The sequence below is a fragment of the Hippichthys cyanospilos genome, chromosome 21 (genome assembly GCF_059441005.1).
Source record: "Hippichthys cyanospilos isolate Australia breed blue-spotted pipefish chromosome 21, RoL_Hcya_1.0, whole genome shotgun sequence".
In the NCBI taxonomy this organism is placed as follows: domain Eukaryota; kingdom Metazoa; phylum Chordata; class Actinopteri; order Syngnathiformes; family Syngnathidae; genus Hippichthys; species Hippichthys cyanospilos.
The window spans coordinates 9,501,310-9,519,232 of NC_142389.1; the positions used below are offsets into that span (position 1 = coordinate 9,501,310).

General features: G+C 38.2%; 1 protein-coding gene across 1 annotated transcript; it reads left to right on the top strand.

The window, feature by feature from the left end:
• Positions 1–71: 71 nt before the first annotated feature.
• On the top strand, positions 72–17,444 carry LOC148406549 (oxysterol-binding protein-related protein 3-like). The gene is made up of 22 exons (XM_088404819.1): positions 72–213; positions 5,339–5,499; positions 5,582–5,698; positions 6,877–6,930; positions 7,003–7,116; positions 7,217–7,366; positions 7,460–7,550; positions 8,583–8,686; positions 8,787–8,873; positions 8,956–9,088; positions 9,208–9,332; positions 9,429–9,560; positions 11,415–11,508; positions 11,892–12,127; positions 12,216–12,353; positions 12,599–12,662; positions 12,991–13,069; positions 13,172–13,316; positions 13,668–13,812; positions 13,891–14,017; positions 14,198–14,320; positions 16,753–17,444. Exons 2-22 carry the CDS (start codon positions 5,437–5,439, stop codon positions 16,847–16,849), a joined length of 2,418 nt encoding a protein of 805 aa, XP_088260945.1. The 5' UTR covers positions 72–213; positions 5,339–5,436; the 3' UTR covers positions 16,850–17,444.
• Positions 17,445–17,923: the final 479 nt, after the last annotated feature.

The following is a 17,923-nucleotide window of genomic DNA, read 5'->3' on the forward strand; positions in this document are numbered from 1 at the left end:
TAATCTCCGCTTTTGATTGGCGAGTAGGAACGCCGCTCAACCTAACCACCACTCAAACTCCGCCTTCTTCCACCGTTTTCGAGCAATGAAGGGAGGAACGGGTAGGATTTCTCGGACAGGTACTTCACCTCTCGGCTCTCCTGACAGGATGCGACGTGGTTGGTTTCACCTCGGAAGCAGAAGCGTTTCTTCCCGCTAACACCACTAACTCAGGTAATTATCGACATATTGATGTCAACCCTTGTTTTCAATAATTGCGCGTCGCATTCACGTCTGACTGAGGGAGTAGAAAACCTCGCTTTTGATAGAATGACTAATAAGACCCTATTTCGTGACATTTGGTGGCCAACCAATGCCTGAAAGCAGCTTCGCAATAAAATAGGGAATACATTGTTACCTATTATTCGCACGGACCGGTTCAACGGTAACGTGGGCAGTGTTAGAACTCTTTCTTCCTGGGGAATTGCAGCGTTGGCAGCTCACTGTGGGAACTGAACAGAGCAATCGTTTAAACCGAACACCTGTGGAGTTTATCGCTATTCAAGATCTTTTAGTGGTTATTTAGGTAGTCGACGTTTGTGCCTGTCTAAAATTTATATAGTAGCGTTTGGCAAATTATTATTAATGTCACAGACTTGTTTGTTTTGTTTTTTTATAAAAAAAAACAAAACAAGACAGTGTCTCATAAACAATAGCTGCGTTTCCATTGCAGTTTTTCGCAAATAAAAGTAACTCCTGTATATTGTCACAAGGACAAATAAAGCATAATATTAGTAATCAAAAACAACATCGACAACAAAAAAATCTAGACTTACTGGAAAGCATGCGTAAACAAATATGGCATACAGGATGTAACAACTATGTACAAAATATATTTAGGCTCCATTACAGTAGAATGTGACAAATAGTTCATCACTCAAATTGATTCGGCAAAACAACTGACTCACAGGTTGGGGGAAGGTTAGCCACTTTAGTGACCAACAATGTAGCCTAATGTTTTAATTTTTGCATTATCATTCATCATCCATCTACGGGGAAATAATCATCCAAAAATGAAAACAAACAAAGCACCTCATAAGCAGATACAGAGAGATATATAATAATAAAATGTTATTTGAGTGAATTGTGTGCCGTGTTCAACAAAAGTTTGTGTTTTGAGCAAATTTGGTTTTAAATCAACACATTTTAAGAATTAAAAGTACAAGTTAGTACATTAAAAGTATCTGTTTACAATATCATCAAGTACACAAGTGTAAGTGCTGTACTTGTAATCAGACTGAAAAAAGGTGGTATCGGTCCATCACCAATTAGAAAATATCAAGTCAATTAGTCATAGTATTTTTTTCCTTATTATGTCTGTGGGTGTCACCATTCGGATTGGCTGACTTTACCTGCTGATTTATCATTGTGTCAATCTCTACAGTCCACACCTACTTTAAAGTTCCTAAACAATTCCCTCTCTGCCTGGACTAATCTGTAGACCAGGGGTCAACAACCGTTTCGAAACCGAGAGCTACTTCCTTTGGTACTGAGTAATATGAAGGGCTACCAGTTTATGTGAAGACCCTAATTATGTTATTGATTTCTCACAGTAATTAAGAAACAGCTGTAATAAATATTGTAAATCAAGGGTAATATGTAATGTGTATGTCATATATGCATAATTGTTAGTAAAATTGATAGAAAGTCACAATGTTCTATCACTTGTAAACTATTTGCAGAACAGGTCTGCGGGGTACTCATGTGATACTCGGCGGCTGACCAGTGCCCACAGGCACCATGTGGGTGACCTCTGGTGTAGACTATTTTACGTTGTTATCATTCCTTATACTTATTGTTACAGTGTGTTTTGTGCCCTGCTTCAATCAAGCTGCTGCTTGTGCACAAATAGTGTTAAAAAAAAAAAAAAACAGCAGCCAAACAAGATGTACTTCATGTTATGTTCCCATAGCATCAATTCATAACATGAAGCATGAAAGCTATCTTAAATGGCATGGAATGCACACAAATGGAGGCTGCTGATGTCTTCATTCAACCATCACAGGCATTACATTGAAATCAAGCATGTTGTTAAAAATATGCCCTCTCAGCGCTACACTCTGTTGACATGATGTCAGAGGTCAGATAAGGGGTGTTAAGTGCTGCTGCCACCATATGTTTTCCGCACACGAGCTTCTATGTTGTGACACAAAATTTGGTTGCTTGGCAATATTGTCAGTCGTTTTGAAGCAACTTCCTCTCGCAGTTTGATAATCGGGGGATCATGCACAGTTTTCACTGGATAATTCTGGTAAGAAGCTTTGCTGTAAGATTCTGGAGGTTTACGAAAGGGAATGTCACAGCTGGCACATTTGCAAGGATCTCTTTGCTGTACATTTCTAAGCTAATGCACTGCAGACAAGCAGGCTTTGCGACCTGTCCGGTTGGTAGCAGTTTATTCCCATTATGGAAAGCTGTTTGAGCATTTCCTCAATATTCTTGATCTCTAGCTAAAGGGACATGTACTTTGTATGCCTTTTTTCTTAGTAATATGACTATTCTGTTTAATAGTGGTCATCGGATAAATTTGGGTTGCAGCTCCACTCAAAATATTTTTCTTATCTAATCACTCAGAGAACGTTTGAAGCTGTCTTTATTGTCATTACACCAACACAAACATGAAAAAAATACCTAATTCTAAAAGTAAATTAATCTCTTAAACCTTAGCTGACATCTAGCACAATTATGTCTTACTTGTGACATGTAGTTATCCTACTAATTTACCTAAATTCTCCTCCTAACAAGGACTGAGTGCTTACTAGTAAAACTATTAAGCTCAACTCATTCACTGCCAGCCCAGTTTAAATTGATTTTTTTCTCATATAGCTATAAAAGTTGATGCATTTGTCAATTATTAATTTAATGACAAGTGTTGTTCACGAGCTATTAATACTTTTAAAAACATATTTTGCCACTTGCTGTCAACTGACAATGACATCACAGGTACTCAGGGATCAGGTCGTAACCAGTCATGGCTCAACTTGTGAATGTCACATGAGCAACAGGTAAGCCATGATACGTTATTACCTGAGCCTTGAGCACAGCCGATGTCATTTTCAGTTGACAGCAAACGGAAAGATGATTTTATTTTTATTTTAATTTTTCATGAAAAAAATAATTGGAGACAAAATACTTAATTTTCTCTGCTAAAAATGGCTAAATAAGTGGACTATCCCATTAACTCAATGTTAAAATTGATTTTTTTTTTAAACCAATATAGCTTTCAATAGCAGGGTTAATGTATTCACCTCTGGATGTTATTGTATCTGTATACTCAAAGGTCAATGTATTACTTGTGAAACAATGTCTGTTTTTGTTACGCTTGTTCATGACTGGAAAGTCTAGTCTGACATTTCCTCAGGCTGAAATTTTGTTTATCCATTCTGGGAAACTGGTGAGCAACATGATGAAGTTTTGCTATGTAAAAGTAAGGATTTTTTTTTTATTTTTTTAGGGTGGGGTTGGGGGTGGCTAATAGCAGCTCTTACTTGCAGTCAAGTGAAGCATTGGTTACATTTAATTGAGGAGTTAATTTAATCAAAACATAAAATATACATATCATCCCAAGATAGCATTTGTGTCCACAGTCGTGTTGATTTTTTTCACGAGACAGCAAAGTTAATTGCACCCCACCCAAACACTCGAGACATCTTGTAAAGGTCAGGATCTCCTCCAAAAAGTACAGAAGACTTAGTAAGGTCATTTGAATGGGTCAAAAGTTATGGACCAAAAACAAATGTCTACCACTGTAGACACATGAACAGACTGGGCCTTGAGGATAAAATAAGCAATTATTAAAAAAAAAAAATCTGTTTATGATTCAGTAGTCATGTTGATGCATTCTTCTCTTCCTACATTTTAGAGAAACAGTAATTTAGTTCACCTTGACACCTTTCTTTCCCCAAGTCTATCTTGTGACTTTACTGATGACATAACCTCTATGCACCTTTTACAGATCATTTACAAGCATTTGTGTCATTAATGATTGACACTTTTAGGCATTAAACGGTTTACAGACTGCCGATAAACAGCGATGAAATTTCAGACAGTTGGTGTTACCGTTTTAAAGAGTGGTTGGTGCATGATTAGTAGTTGTCGTTTGATTTCATCCACCCAGCAACAGCAAATAAACTGTGAAAGAGAAGTAACACCATAGAAGAAATAAGAAGGGAGACACCAGACATTAAAGTTTGATCATTTAAAATCTAGACTTATGAATTCATTCTAACCTAAATACCAATTTAAATGTCTTTTTAGGGAGTTTAGACATTCAATCGCAGGTAATAAGCTACAGACTTTTTTCAAATATTAGCATAAAGTAAGGTCTGAAAATAGCTGGCATTGGATGAGTTAAAATATTCTGAATTTCATACAGTTTACAAAGCCGTAATTGCTCATCTGAGGCAATCAAGTAATCAGTCAAAGCTTATGTTCAAATTGGAATCTTGCAAAATTGACTGAATACAAAGTTGAAACATCCATGGGAAAGCTTTTCAAGGAGTGCCAATTTACATAAAAGGGTGGCGCGTGTTATGCAATGGACTGCTTTTACTGACCACTGATGATGCCAATCAGCCATACTGTAACATGAGTGTGGGAACTTGGCCGAGCTAAATTAAGCTGTTCAAGTGTATTGTTTCTATGATGTCTGTGTTTTGAGTCGAAGCCCCAGTGTGGATTCAGTATGCTTTTAGACGAGCTTGCTATGGTGTATCAGAGCACATTCTTTCCTGTTGATGACTCACCCCCGGCCGGGCACGGCGCTGGCTGTAAGGGAGGCCCCGAGATACCGCAAAATAGGGCACGCTCATTTAAACCCTTATACTGTTTGCAGAGGGTGTATTGAGCTACACCTTATTAAATTAACTCTAAACCATGTATACAAAACCCTGAATACACCCTTTCAGGCATTTTGGGAAACATTCCGTTTTGCAGGTCTTCACATTCACTTCACAGTATTATGCACAAATGAGGCGTGGCTAGGAAACGCTCATGCCGCTGCAACAAAAGCATGAACAAACACAGCCTGGTTGGGGCATGTGAGGCAAGGAGAGGAATGTTGGTTATATCACAGTGAGAAGATGATCTTCCCCACTCATCTCAAATAAACATGAGTTAAGCTGAGAACCAAGACTTTATCCCCGACCTGAACTTGAAAGTGCATTTTTACAAGGTTATATCAAAACATCTTGTATTTCAACCTTCCTGGTTGCATGTGCACATGATGACGTCATCATTAAAAGAGCATAACCTTTCTCTTCTGTCCTGACAAGAGTTTCTCCTAACCTTTTCTCGGCAGCACTGACTGCCGTTGCGTGACCTTCAAAGGTCGGAGAGCTGCACTCGACTGCTTCGCTGTGATCTCCAACACGGGACTTCTCACACAAAAAGCGGGAAATGACATCACCTTCGCCAACTCACAGTGACAGCAGTGGCTCTTCGAAGCAGGATGGGAACCAGGTGAGTTTCTCTTTTGCTCTGGTCAACAACGTGAGTTAAATTGTCCTTGTCTAACGTATACGTCTGCTTGGTCCCACTACAGGATAGTTGGGAAATAGTTGAGGGACTCAGGGGGGTTCCTGCTTCCATGCAGCAGCCTGAGCCGCAGCAGGGTTTCTTATTAAAGAGAAGGAAGTGGCCTATGAAAGGATGGCACAAGGTGAGCGCCTTATTAGACTGAATAGGTGGTTGTTACCCAAAAATTCACCACAGTGCTTATGGAGACCACTGTATCAGTCTTGAGCTCAGCTAAATGCAGTAGTACCAAAACTGAAGAAATGAAAATACTCGCAAGAAGCATGGAGCAGATGGTCCTGACATCACTTATTAGACCACACCCCCATTGACCATACCATGAATGGATGTATGCATGGATATTTTGTCAATTCCTTTCTGTGGGAAATTGATTTGATCTACAGTATTAGTAAATATAGTTGTGAACTTGGACATGGAGCAATTGAAATTCCATAGTCAAGGTACACCTGTATATGATTCCTTGGTCTGTTGTAGGGATTAAACTCAACTCTTGAGTAGTCATCAGTACTAATACCAATTAATGATATCACAAATAGCTGTACTTTTTATACACAGTGTTTCCTCCAAAAACCAATTACATATTTTTAAAGAAATACCTATGTAATCCAATATTGCATTTTTCCCTTAGAGGTTCATGAAATTATCAGCATTTTTTTTTCTTCTAATTTAACATTTCTACTCTGTAATGGTAAAACTGGTCCAAGAGACTGGGCAATACCAGTATCCGCTACCATCTCAGGTACCAAAACGTTAAAATAAGGCAAAGTATGCCGTACCGTTGCTCGTCCATCCCTATTGTGGGTCTCTCAGCACAGCATTTCAACTTAAAGGATTGTTGTCTGGACAAATTAGTGAGGTCAGAAATCTCACCAGAAAGTTCAGCTCACATGCTGTCTTGTCATGCCTTTGGTTAGTTTTTTCATTTATTTTTTTCATTTATTTCCTTGTCTTCCTCCTCCACTCCTCAAATTTCAAATGCCTGAAAACTCCTACCTTGCAACACTGATTTCAAACCACTCTGACACAGCACATTAAATGTGCCATGACAGTTTGTCATCAGGTCATAGGTTTGTTGCAGGAAATCAATCCAATATTACTTAACAAATCCAAAGTGACTGTTGGTTTGTGTCAATAATGTATGTCTGCTCCTCTATCTCTACAATTAACGTATCACCACTAAATTGCTGGTGATTTATAATTTCATGGTTATTTTCTTAGCTTGACAAGTTGTCACTTTTCAAATTTAGTGGCATTGATTTTATTGAAAAATTATTAACATTGCTGTTTTGTTTCGCTATGTAGAGATTTTTTATGCTGGACAAGGGCATCCTCAAGTATGCAAAGCATGGCACAGATGTAAGTATATCGTGTTACCCTGTTGATGTCTTTTTTTTTTGTATGTTAACACACTCTTTGTTTAATTGACAGCTGAGAAAGGGAAAGCTTCATGGTTGCATTGATGTTGGCCTTTCCGTCATGGCAATCAAGAAGTCAACCATGTGTATTGATCTGGACACCGAGGATAACATCTATCACCTTAAGGTAACATGGAGGATCACATTAAATTTCTTGTACCCTAAATCAAGTGATCTTCTTACGACATATTTCAATTTGCAACTTGTATGCTATTTGCGTCACTCAGACGAAGTCCCCTGAGCTGTTTGAGGAGTGGGTGTCAAAACTGCGTCATCACCGTGTGTTTCGGCAGAACGAGATTTCCTCGTATCCTCACCCTCATTACTACCACACTCACACCTTTACCTCCCCTTCCCTTACTGACTCCATAAGAAAGGTAAGTTGTGTCAGTGCAACTTGATTTGTGGAAAATTGCAAATCGGAAAAGGGTGGAAGCCATTTGAGTTTGTTTCATGTCCCTTTCACACAGAGGGCGACTCTTCCCAAGCAGATGTCCATCAATCAGGCCAAGGTCAGCTCTTGGCTCCACTCCTCGGAAGACATGAACAAGTGTGCCAAAGGTTTGTTTTTCCTTAATTTGGTTTGATCTGTTTTGACTCTTAAAGGTGAATACCATAGGCAATCCAAAGTGCTCAAAAGGTTACATCAAACGTCGAAACGGGTTACAGGTTGAAAAGTAAGAGGCGTGCCAAAAAATCAATTGAGTATCAAAATTCTCTTTTTCTATAATACACGGTTAAATAATTGAAACTTCAAATCATTTTATCGTTGCAACATTAGTTTCAGCATTTGCATCTACGCGTGCAAATTGCTTCGCACTTGTCTTGATTACGCCCCCTCCCATAACCACAACCGTATTTTTATTCAATATACTATGAAGAAATGCGTCAAAAAGTACCATAATTGCATCATTTTAATAACACACAATGATCTATGTAACCACTAAAGGCAGAGGTAGACTTATAATTGTGTTTTTGTCAAATTCATCCAAATTGAAGTAAAAAAACAAATCAACTTAGAAGCGATCAAGCAGAATGATTGGTCTGAAACAGTTTTGATATTTTACAATTAATGGTCCAACATGCCCACTTATGTTTACAATATCTAAACAAATAACAAGGCTTCTCGTCTTCCAGTCTTGTGGTTGACATGCCATTGAATAATTTTTAAAAAATGATGGAGTAACAATTGTGGTCCACATGATCTATTTTTTTATAGGAAAGAGCACATTTTTGTACAATAAAAAAAAAGACTTTAATGTTTGGATTTGTCATTATGTCTTAAAGATCAGATAGGATTACACCATGACGATTTTTTGCACATCTGTTTATTTGATTCAGAAAAAAAAAAATGTTAATCAAATCATTTTGATTCCAAATCGATTCTGAATCGAATCCTAGACCCAAATATCTGAATCGAATCGCAAGACAAAGATTCCCTTATGAGGAGTACTGATACTAGCCAAAAAACATTGCTCCACCAAACTTTTTTAAAAATTCAATCAGTTCACTTTATTTAGTGCTAACTTTCATTTTAGATTTTTTTCTTGTTGGAAGCCTAATCTGATGATGTTAATGATGTAATTCATCTAGACTTGGAAGAGTGTGAATCGTACCTACTTGAACTCAACCTGCTGCTGAGAAGTATGGAGGTCATGCATCGCACATACTCGGCCCCATCCATCAGCGCACTACAAGTAAAGTACCCTCTTTATGCAGCTGCTATAAAACTTGCATTATGGGATTATGCCTGTTTTATTATCACTACTCAACAAATGCCAAATTGTTTTACCACAGATATCCTCTACTGATAGCTCAAAGAAAGAAAAGAGGACAAAGAAATGGCGAACCAGAAATAGTAAAAATAGCAAAGTAACAACCCAGGTACATTGTGTTTTGTCGCCAAATGCTGACTATTCTTTTTGAAGGACTGGCAAATATTCAATTTCCTTATCTCACCATTAAGATGCCTCAAAATGCCTCCAATCCCAATCTCTCAACTATGGAGGCCAACAACCAAGAGTTATGTCCGGATTCTCCGGACTCTCCCATCGAGGTTTCACGTATGCAGGAGAACTTCAACAGGCTAGCTAACAACAGTGAGTCCATTTATGATTTTTTTTTTCCTCTTAACCTGAAAAATACTTTTTGTGTTTTCCTCGTTTTGTGTGTGTCATTTTAATAAGACTGCATTATGTTTGTCTTTATTTCGCTCCAGTCCACAGCACGCTGAAATCAGCCTATAGTTCCTTGTCAGCAGAAAGAGACAGATTAAGGCAAACTATTGAAATGCAAGCTCCCCAGCCCTTGCAGGTTACGGCTTTAAAGACCGCCTATGGCTCAGTGAGTGACACGGGTCCCCTGAGCACATGCGCCTATGTGATTACACAATAAACACCGCCTGTAATAATTCTCCGTCGACTTTTACCATCCAACCAGGATTGTCCAGACGAAGGCCATTCTTTGGTCCACCAGGCATCAAATGAAAGCAGAGCATCAATCCCCGAGTCGATATCGGAGTTCTACGACGCGCAGGAGTACCTCCTCTCCTCGTCCTCCTCTGAGAATGAGGTGATGCTTAATCGACTTCTTAAGCCCTCTACTTTCAATACTGGCCTTGTCACTCAAGTCAGTTTTATTATTTAATCACACACTAGGCAATAAAGCCTTAAAATGTAATCTCAGTTTATTTTTATTTTTTCTCCAATTCAAACAACCTTTGAAACTACTTTTTCTGACCACCAATATTCACTTGCATCAAGTCCCACATAGCAGAGTTTGGGTTCTTTTAACCTCATTTACTCATTCAATCCCAAAGTATATTTTTTTAAGCGTCCAGTACATTCAATCAGGTACTTATTTATACTTTTTTTCAATTGTTTGGCTAAAGAAAGGTCTAAAAATAGTTAGCATGAGATGAATTAATTACAAAAGTATTTGGTGACTATAGTACTTAAGTGTGGAAAGTATTTGAATACTTTATGTAATTAAGTACTTAACTAAGCAATTACTTAATCAATTGAGTACTAAAGTAATCAATTACCTTTGTACTTTAGCTCCTAAAGTAACAAATTGATTTTAGTACTGTACTTTAGTACCTAAAGTAAACTAACCATAAGGTAATTGATTATATTAGGTACTAAACTACTTAAGTAATCAGTTACTAAAGTACAGTGGACCCCTGCTATATGTAATCAATCCGTTCTGCAGTTCGGATCATAAGGCGAAATCATTGTTTGGTGGGCAAAACCAAAGGTAATTAGCTATGGCGTGTAAAACCCTAGGTAAAAAAAAAATGTACGAAAGTCATTTTACTTCAGGTAATCAGTATTAATGTGAATGATTAATTTAGTTCTGGTTACCTAAAGCAAATTACATGAGTATGTTTGTAATTGATTACGTCAGTACCTAAAGTAACAATTACTTTAGGTAATTAACTTCTAAAAATTACTTTAGAATTTAGTACTTAAAGTATCTATCATTAATGTATTACTTAATTAGATAGTTTTGGTACTAAAGTAATTAATTACTTGAACATCAAAGTAAGTGATCACTTTAGGATCTAAAGTGTTAAATTATTAGTACATATATTCTTTGGGTCCTAAAATACTAATGTAATTAATTTCTAAATCTTAAAGTAATTGATTACAACTCTAGTACCCTAGTGAATTACTTTAGTACATAGGGTATCTAATTATTTTTATACTTGATTAATTAAATAATTAAAGTACTTTAGGTACTAAAGTAATCAATTTATATAGTTCTTATTATTGAGGTGAATTACTTCCATCCATCCATCACTGGGGCTGCTGGTGCCTACCTCAGCTGTCTATGGGCAGGTGACAGGGGGACACCTTGAACTGGCCAATTGTATGGCACACAGAGACAAACAACCATTCATGCAATCAATCACACCTAGGGACAATTTAGAATGTACATGTTCATGTTTTTGGAATGTGGGAGGAAGCCGGAGTGCCTGGAGAGAACCCACGCAGCCTCAGGGAGAACAAGCAAACTCGACAGAAAGGCCGGAACGAGCTAGATTTGAACTCTGGTCCCTGAACTCTGAGGCAGATGTGCGAACCGCTGATCCACCGAGCCGCCTATTTTAGTACTTCATTATCTAAATTATTCAATTACCTTAGTATTTAATTACCTAAAGTAAGTGATTCATTTATTTTTTATTTGGTACTGAATTCACTTAGTGCCATTCGTTTTTACACTGTCCTATAGACAAATACTTAAAAAAAAAAAAAGAAAAGAATCAGCCCCTGGGATTGAATGTCTGGACTCCTAAACGTGAAAATGTGCCTTCGGGATTGAATGAGTTAAAATGGTTAATAAGTAAATCCATCTGACCTAATTTGCTGTATGTATTAGTTTCTTCTGGTTGCCTACTGACGTTTCACTATCGCTTGTCACCAGCTGTCCGACGATGACTCGTACATCAGTGACGTGAGCGACAGCATTTCCGTGGATACCTATAGCAACGGAGGGGGCAGTGAGAGACACAATTCGGGTATGGGAAACTCACAGTGTTGTATGTACACATTAAGCCACATCATCAAGGCATGCACAACCTTTCCATTCTGTTCAAGAGGAGACAAGCTTGTCTGTTTCCATCTCAGTGCATGACTAATCCTCTTGAGTGTTTGTTTTCAGAGACCGATAGCACTGATTCATATTTAATGAACTCACTGAAAGGCGTTAACGCCAACAATGTGGAACAAATCTGGAAAGTGGCATCATGATTGTCCATGGTAGATGCTATAAATGAAATGAGCGTATTCTTGAGCTAATTAGGGAATCAAATCTGTTATGATTTTTTAAAGCATGCAGTTTATGCTGTCGGCCTAAAAACTGTAGCAGGCCATGACAAATTTCCAACTATCCTCTTGGCAGTGAGCAGTGTAGCATCTGTGGTTTGCCGCCGCACCACGCTGCCCGCCCCCAGTCCCCCCAGCAGCGTGAGCCTGTGGAACATCCTCAGGAACAACATTGGCAAGGACTTGTCCAAGGTGGCGATGCCGGTCCAGTTGAACGAGCCACTCAACACCCTGCAGAGGTTGTGTGAGGAGCTGGAGTACAGCGAACTGCTGGAAACAGCCAACAAGACCACCAACCCTTACCAGCGCATGGTGCGAGGAGCGAACTGACTTTTGAAAAGTGAAAAATACAATTAGATCAAGCCATTTTTTAGTCTCCTCTATTTCTTTTTCTACATAGGTGTATGTTGCTACATTTGCGATAACTGCATACGCTTCGTCCTATTATCGAGCTGGAAGCAAACCTTTCAATCCGGTCTTGGGAGAAACATATGAATGTGACAGACCTGACAAGGGCTTCAGGTTTATAGGTGAACAGGTATGTTTAACACAGGCAAAATGAAAGTTTGCAGTCATACTAGTATCGCTTTGTCATAATCGGAATGATACTACAGTAATTCTGAAAGATTGGAAAGATGCGATGACTCATTCTAGTTATTTGCATAAGAAAGAAGAGCACTCTCTTCTTGTTTTGTCTTTGACTTCATCCAAATGACAACATACACAAGATAGTAATTTTTTTCTTTTAATCCAAAAATTATTGACCCAATTTTATTTGCCTAGGTGAGCCATCACCCACCTGTGTCAGTATGTCACTCGGACTCAAAGAACTTTTCTTTTTGGCAAGGTGAGCATGAAGAACCTGTTTTTCTTGTCTGGAACATTCTATTGATGTTTACTCTAAAAGGCTTTATGCCGTAGTTTCTACAATTGTGATCTGTCAGGGGTGTATGAAAAGTTTTAAGCATCGTGTATAAGATTTGTCCCAAATTAAAGTGTTCTACTACACTGGGATGAAAATGCCTCAGCACCGTTGGGGCAAGTGTTGACAGGAAATATGTTGAAAAATAAATATTTAAGAATGTTTTATTCATGCTGGGTTTTTTTATGCTTAAAACTTTTTATTCATCCCTCGTATTTTATGAACTATAACAAAATATTCCTTTACCTTCAAGATGTTCGGTTGAAAAATAAATTTTGGGGCAAATCCATGGAAATAGTTCCAGTTGGTACTACCAACGTCACACTACCTTCGTAAGTCATTTACTATTTTTTTGTATAAATTCATCCTTCCTCACAAATGTAAACAATACGTTTGTGTCTTGAGGACTTCTATAAACTGTTTTTGTGGGGTAGGTTTGGGGACCATTATGAATGGAACAAAGTGACATCCTGCATCCATAACATCCTCAGTGGGCAGCGTTGGATCGAACACTACGGAGAGATGACCATCAAAAATGTCAATAGTGATACTTGCGAGTGTAAAGTCACATTTGTTAAGGTCAGACAGTACACCGTGACTCCTTACTTATTTACATCCTCACATAATGCACTGGTTTGCGTCTTTATGTGTTCAGTTTTATTATTATAAATATATATGATTACTTTATTCACCTTCATCGTCATCATATCATTTTTTTTAGAGAGATTTTGGAACTAATTCCTTAATTAGTTCAAATTTGTTCCCGAATTGCAACAGGCTTCATATAATAACACTCATAGTGCACAGCACCATCTGTTGGTCAAAGTGGGTATTAAAGAAAGTTTAAGGCCGCATGGAATCAACTCCATCTGTGGGTGAACTCGTAAAGTTCTTTGTTTTCACATTTTATTGTCCTTTTATTTATTTCAGGCGAAATCATGGAGCTCCTCTGTCAACGAGATCGAGGGTGTGGTGACTGATTCCAATGGCAAAGTTGTGCACTCCATTTTTGGAAAATGGCACGAGTCCATTTTTCAGGGAGACCCACCCTCTGCCATGTGCATTTGGAGAGCAAGTGAGTTAAGGGCCATCTTACAAAAACGAAGCATTGTTTTGGCAATATCATACAATGTATGACCATTTGTTTGTGTAGATCCTATGCCAGAGAACCAGGACTTGTACTATGGCTTCTCTAAGTTTGCAGTGGAGTTAAATGAGTTAGAGCCCACACTAAGACCTCTACTGCCTCCAACAGATACACGCTTCAGGCTGGACCAGAGGTTGATATCAGTTAATTAGCCTTTTTTTTCATGCATTTCTCATATTTTAATCAAACATATAATGCTGCATTGCACTAAGTAAGCGCTGAAGACTTCTGATGTCTCACACAAAGTCATAAACAGGCTACTCGCACGCTCTTCCACCAAATCGAGTTTACTTTCTTTGGCCTCTTTTTTCAGGCTTTTGGAGGAGGGCAACGTGGAAGGAGCTGAAGAACAGAAGCAGAGGATAGAGCAGCTCCAGAGAGAGAGAAGAAAAGTGCTTGAGGAAAACAACATGACTCACCAACCACGCTTCTTTAAGTATGCAATCTCTGTACTTGTGTGTTTGGATGCACAATCAGACATGTGCACGTGTATCTGTTTTCACCCACATGACCGTGAGATGACATATACACGTTACTGTTTCACAAGTGACGGTCTGTTTAGACATTGAGCAGCATTAGTTCAGCAAAACATAGATTCGCTAACACCAAGACACACGCGACATGGATAGATTTTTATACCCTTATGATGTTTTTTAAGTGCACTTACGATACATGAATTTAAGTTATTATCATCATCATTTTGGTCAATTTTAGTATAATGACACTGTCCTCTCTGCGTGGCTTGTTTTGAGCGAGAGAAGTATCTCAACATTTCTCTCTGTAAAAATATGTGTCGATTTGCTATTCGCAGTACAGATCATGGCTGTACTACACTCCAAGCGATTGGAAAAAAAATACTCAAAATGAAAGTGAATGCACGATCAATTGCAAAATTTGCAAGTCTATCGGCAAATCCAATAAAAGCACAAGTGAAACAGAAATAGGGAAACGGAATATTTTGGAGCTTTGCTACGATTTCCCATTTGACATAAGGCTGTGGAAGGCAGGATGTCTACATTTTAAAAACAAAACTTGTAGGGATTCCACATAATGCGTTGCGGCTCCACTCCGCTGCGGCGTGCGAAGCCCAACGCGGCCATGTTCATGTATGACAGCAGTTCCACATGCTGAGTGTCCGCTGTGCTGCGTCGCCGTCTGGCACCTTTACGCAAGACTTTAAAAATCTGGTCCGTCGTGGTCAACTCCACAGTTCAGAAAGCACCAAACAGGAAAACGAACGTGGTCTACATCCGGATACAAAGAAAAAGAACACGGGGGCAAGATTTTGTTCTCCTTTGATCATTGATTTATGAAGCCAAAAAGCGACTGCTTCTCCTTTTCTGTGCCATTGTCATCAAGACAAACGGCGCAAACGCTCTCCTCCTGTTAATTGGCAATAACGGGTGTACAAATGTATATTACGGTTAGAGACACCATTCAATCAATTCACTTAAAAGTTAAAACGTCGTAAACGTTGTATGTCCTCACCCGTTGTAAATGAAGCATGTGTAACATATTTAGTGTCTATTGTGTTTTCATTTATTTACATTTGTTTTCTGTTTTGAATGAATGTATGTGTTCAGATTTAGCGCGTTTAATTGACGTGCACGCAATAGACGAGGAGAGAGCGAGAGTTGCGTTGAAAGAAAAAAAAAAGAAGATTTGATGCGCTATTCTGTCATTTTGTGCAGTTTTAGCACTGCATTCACAGCTTCACCATGAATGGGGCCCATGTTACAGACGCCTTTGGAGACCCGAGAAGCCCTTTTTAAGGCTTACACATGCAATGAAGTGCTATCCAAGAAAACCTTCCACAAACTGAGCTTGGTTTGTTTCCTAACTGTTGTTTGCAAACCGCAAAAGAAGAAAGTTCTCAATAGAGTAAACAGCAGGAGAAATACACTATGGAAAAAAAAAAAAAAAAAAAGAACTACTCAGTGGTCCGATTACATTTAAATCATCTGTGTGGCAATGTTTCGGTTTTCCAATGAGAGAAAAAGGGTGGTAACACATTAATAACACAAAGATAGTTTGTAAACTCTGCAAAAAGATATATGCCTATCACTGCATCTAACGTGAACTTTATGCAAAGGCATTTGCAAGTTTAACACCAAAACCTGAAGCTAGCCAGCTCTTCAAAAACACCTTCTAACAAGCAAGGAACAATAAGAAACACTTTTGCAAGGCCACTCCACGCATCAAGTGTGAAAGCTACCAAAACAACACGGGATATTGGGATCTACATCGCGCTCGCTATGAAGCCATTTTTGACAGTGGAAGAGAGTTGATTTAAGGTGCTAATTGACACCCATGACCATGACATCATGGGTCACGGGTCATTGATGCCATGGAAGATGCAAGTAACTTTGCCATCACGACTGATTCCTTTACTTGCTGTGCACCTCCATCTCTGCGACATCAGTTAGCAGTGAGATTGTCCCAATTTGCAGGTTTTTTTTGTTTAATGTATAGCACTTTAAACATGATTTTTTTTTATGTTCAACGATAAAAGAGTTCTGCTGCAACTTTTCTTGAAGCAGCATATGAGAAGAAAGAGATTTATTGAGTTGATTTTCACTTATTGTGAGAGCTCTCAGCTGAATAATTTCTTATTGCATCAGCAGATGGAAAAACTTTAGACAGTTTATTGCAGCCTGCTCAATAAAACCATATCATTTTGAAATTCAAAAAATTTAATTAGCAATCATTTGTTTTTTGTTTAAAAACATTTGCAAAAATCTCGTCATATTCTCGTGGACTCAATCTTGTGAGATATCTGGTCTCGTGGGATTTGTCTCTCGTCCCATGCCCATGGGCAAATTAAGACTTTCTCTACTAATATTTTCTCTTCTTTTATTGCGTTAACAGGAAGTCGGAAAATGACACATGGGTGAGCAACAATACGTACTGGGAATTACGCAGAGACCCTGGCTTCTCTAAAGTGGATTTTCCTGTGCTCTGGTGACCTGTGGATTAATTTCCTATTCTACTTAACCACAAATTACCATAAAGAAGTAAAGAAAACATGAAGTGAGATGAACCCAAAGCCCTGATCTGTGTCACGTTAACCTCAAACAACATGGACTTCCTGTGCTCTTTTTAGGAACCAGCAGACTGTTTTAATATCACAATCTTTATCATGTACATTGTCTCATCTCAATTATTATTTACACTTTATTAGTGTAGACTCAAGGTATACTGTATAACATAATCTTATGGATGAACATTTACCAAAGTGCCTTTCATTACATTGCTGCACCCATTCAACTGCTGTAGCAGTTATTAAAAAAAAAAAAAATTCAAACGTCTTTGAGGGAATGCCCACGGAACTGTTTAGAAAAGAACGTTTAGATTTTCAATCATCAATGATCATCATTTTCAAACACCACTACTGAATCATTCAAGAAGTAGGAGCTGTCCAGAAGTTCCATTTTTTAAAGAGTGACTTGAGTTCTGTGGTGTTTTGTTTTGTCATCTCACAATACTGTGGAGAGACAGTAATCCCAAATAATGAAAAAAAGTGATGGTGCTTCAAATATTGTAATAAACAATACAAACGATCTACAGCCTTCTAATGCTTTGTGGTTTTGTGATTTTATAAGAGATCAAACTCAATGTATTAATGAATTCTGTATTATTAACTTGACAATTCATCATCATGAAAGACAACATGGCTCCTCCAGGTGTAGAAGCACTTGCTGTCTTAAATGTACTTGCAACTAAACATGCAAATATCTTTATATTTGATGGACTGGACAGCTTAATGAAGTTTTACCAATTCTCCCATAGCAAATGTGAAAAAATGTTCAGGTGTTAACCACATTTGTGGTTTTAGGTGGCACTGCATTGCATCATCATACACAAATACAAAAAGTGTAACTCAATGTTGTGGCCTCTGGGTTTTTTTCTGTTTTTTTAATACACGTCACAATAGCAATAGCAATACTCTGTAGATCTGAGTAAAGCTGACTGAGACATCTGTCTGACCCATTTTCTTTGACTCAAATCATGATGCCAACTTAACCACAAAAAGTACCAT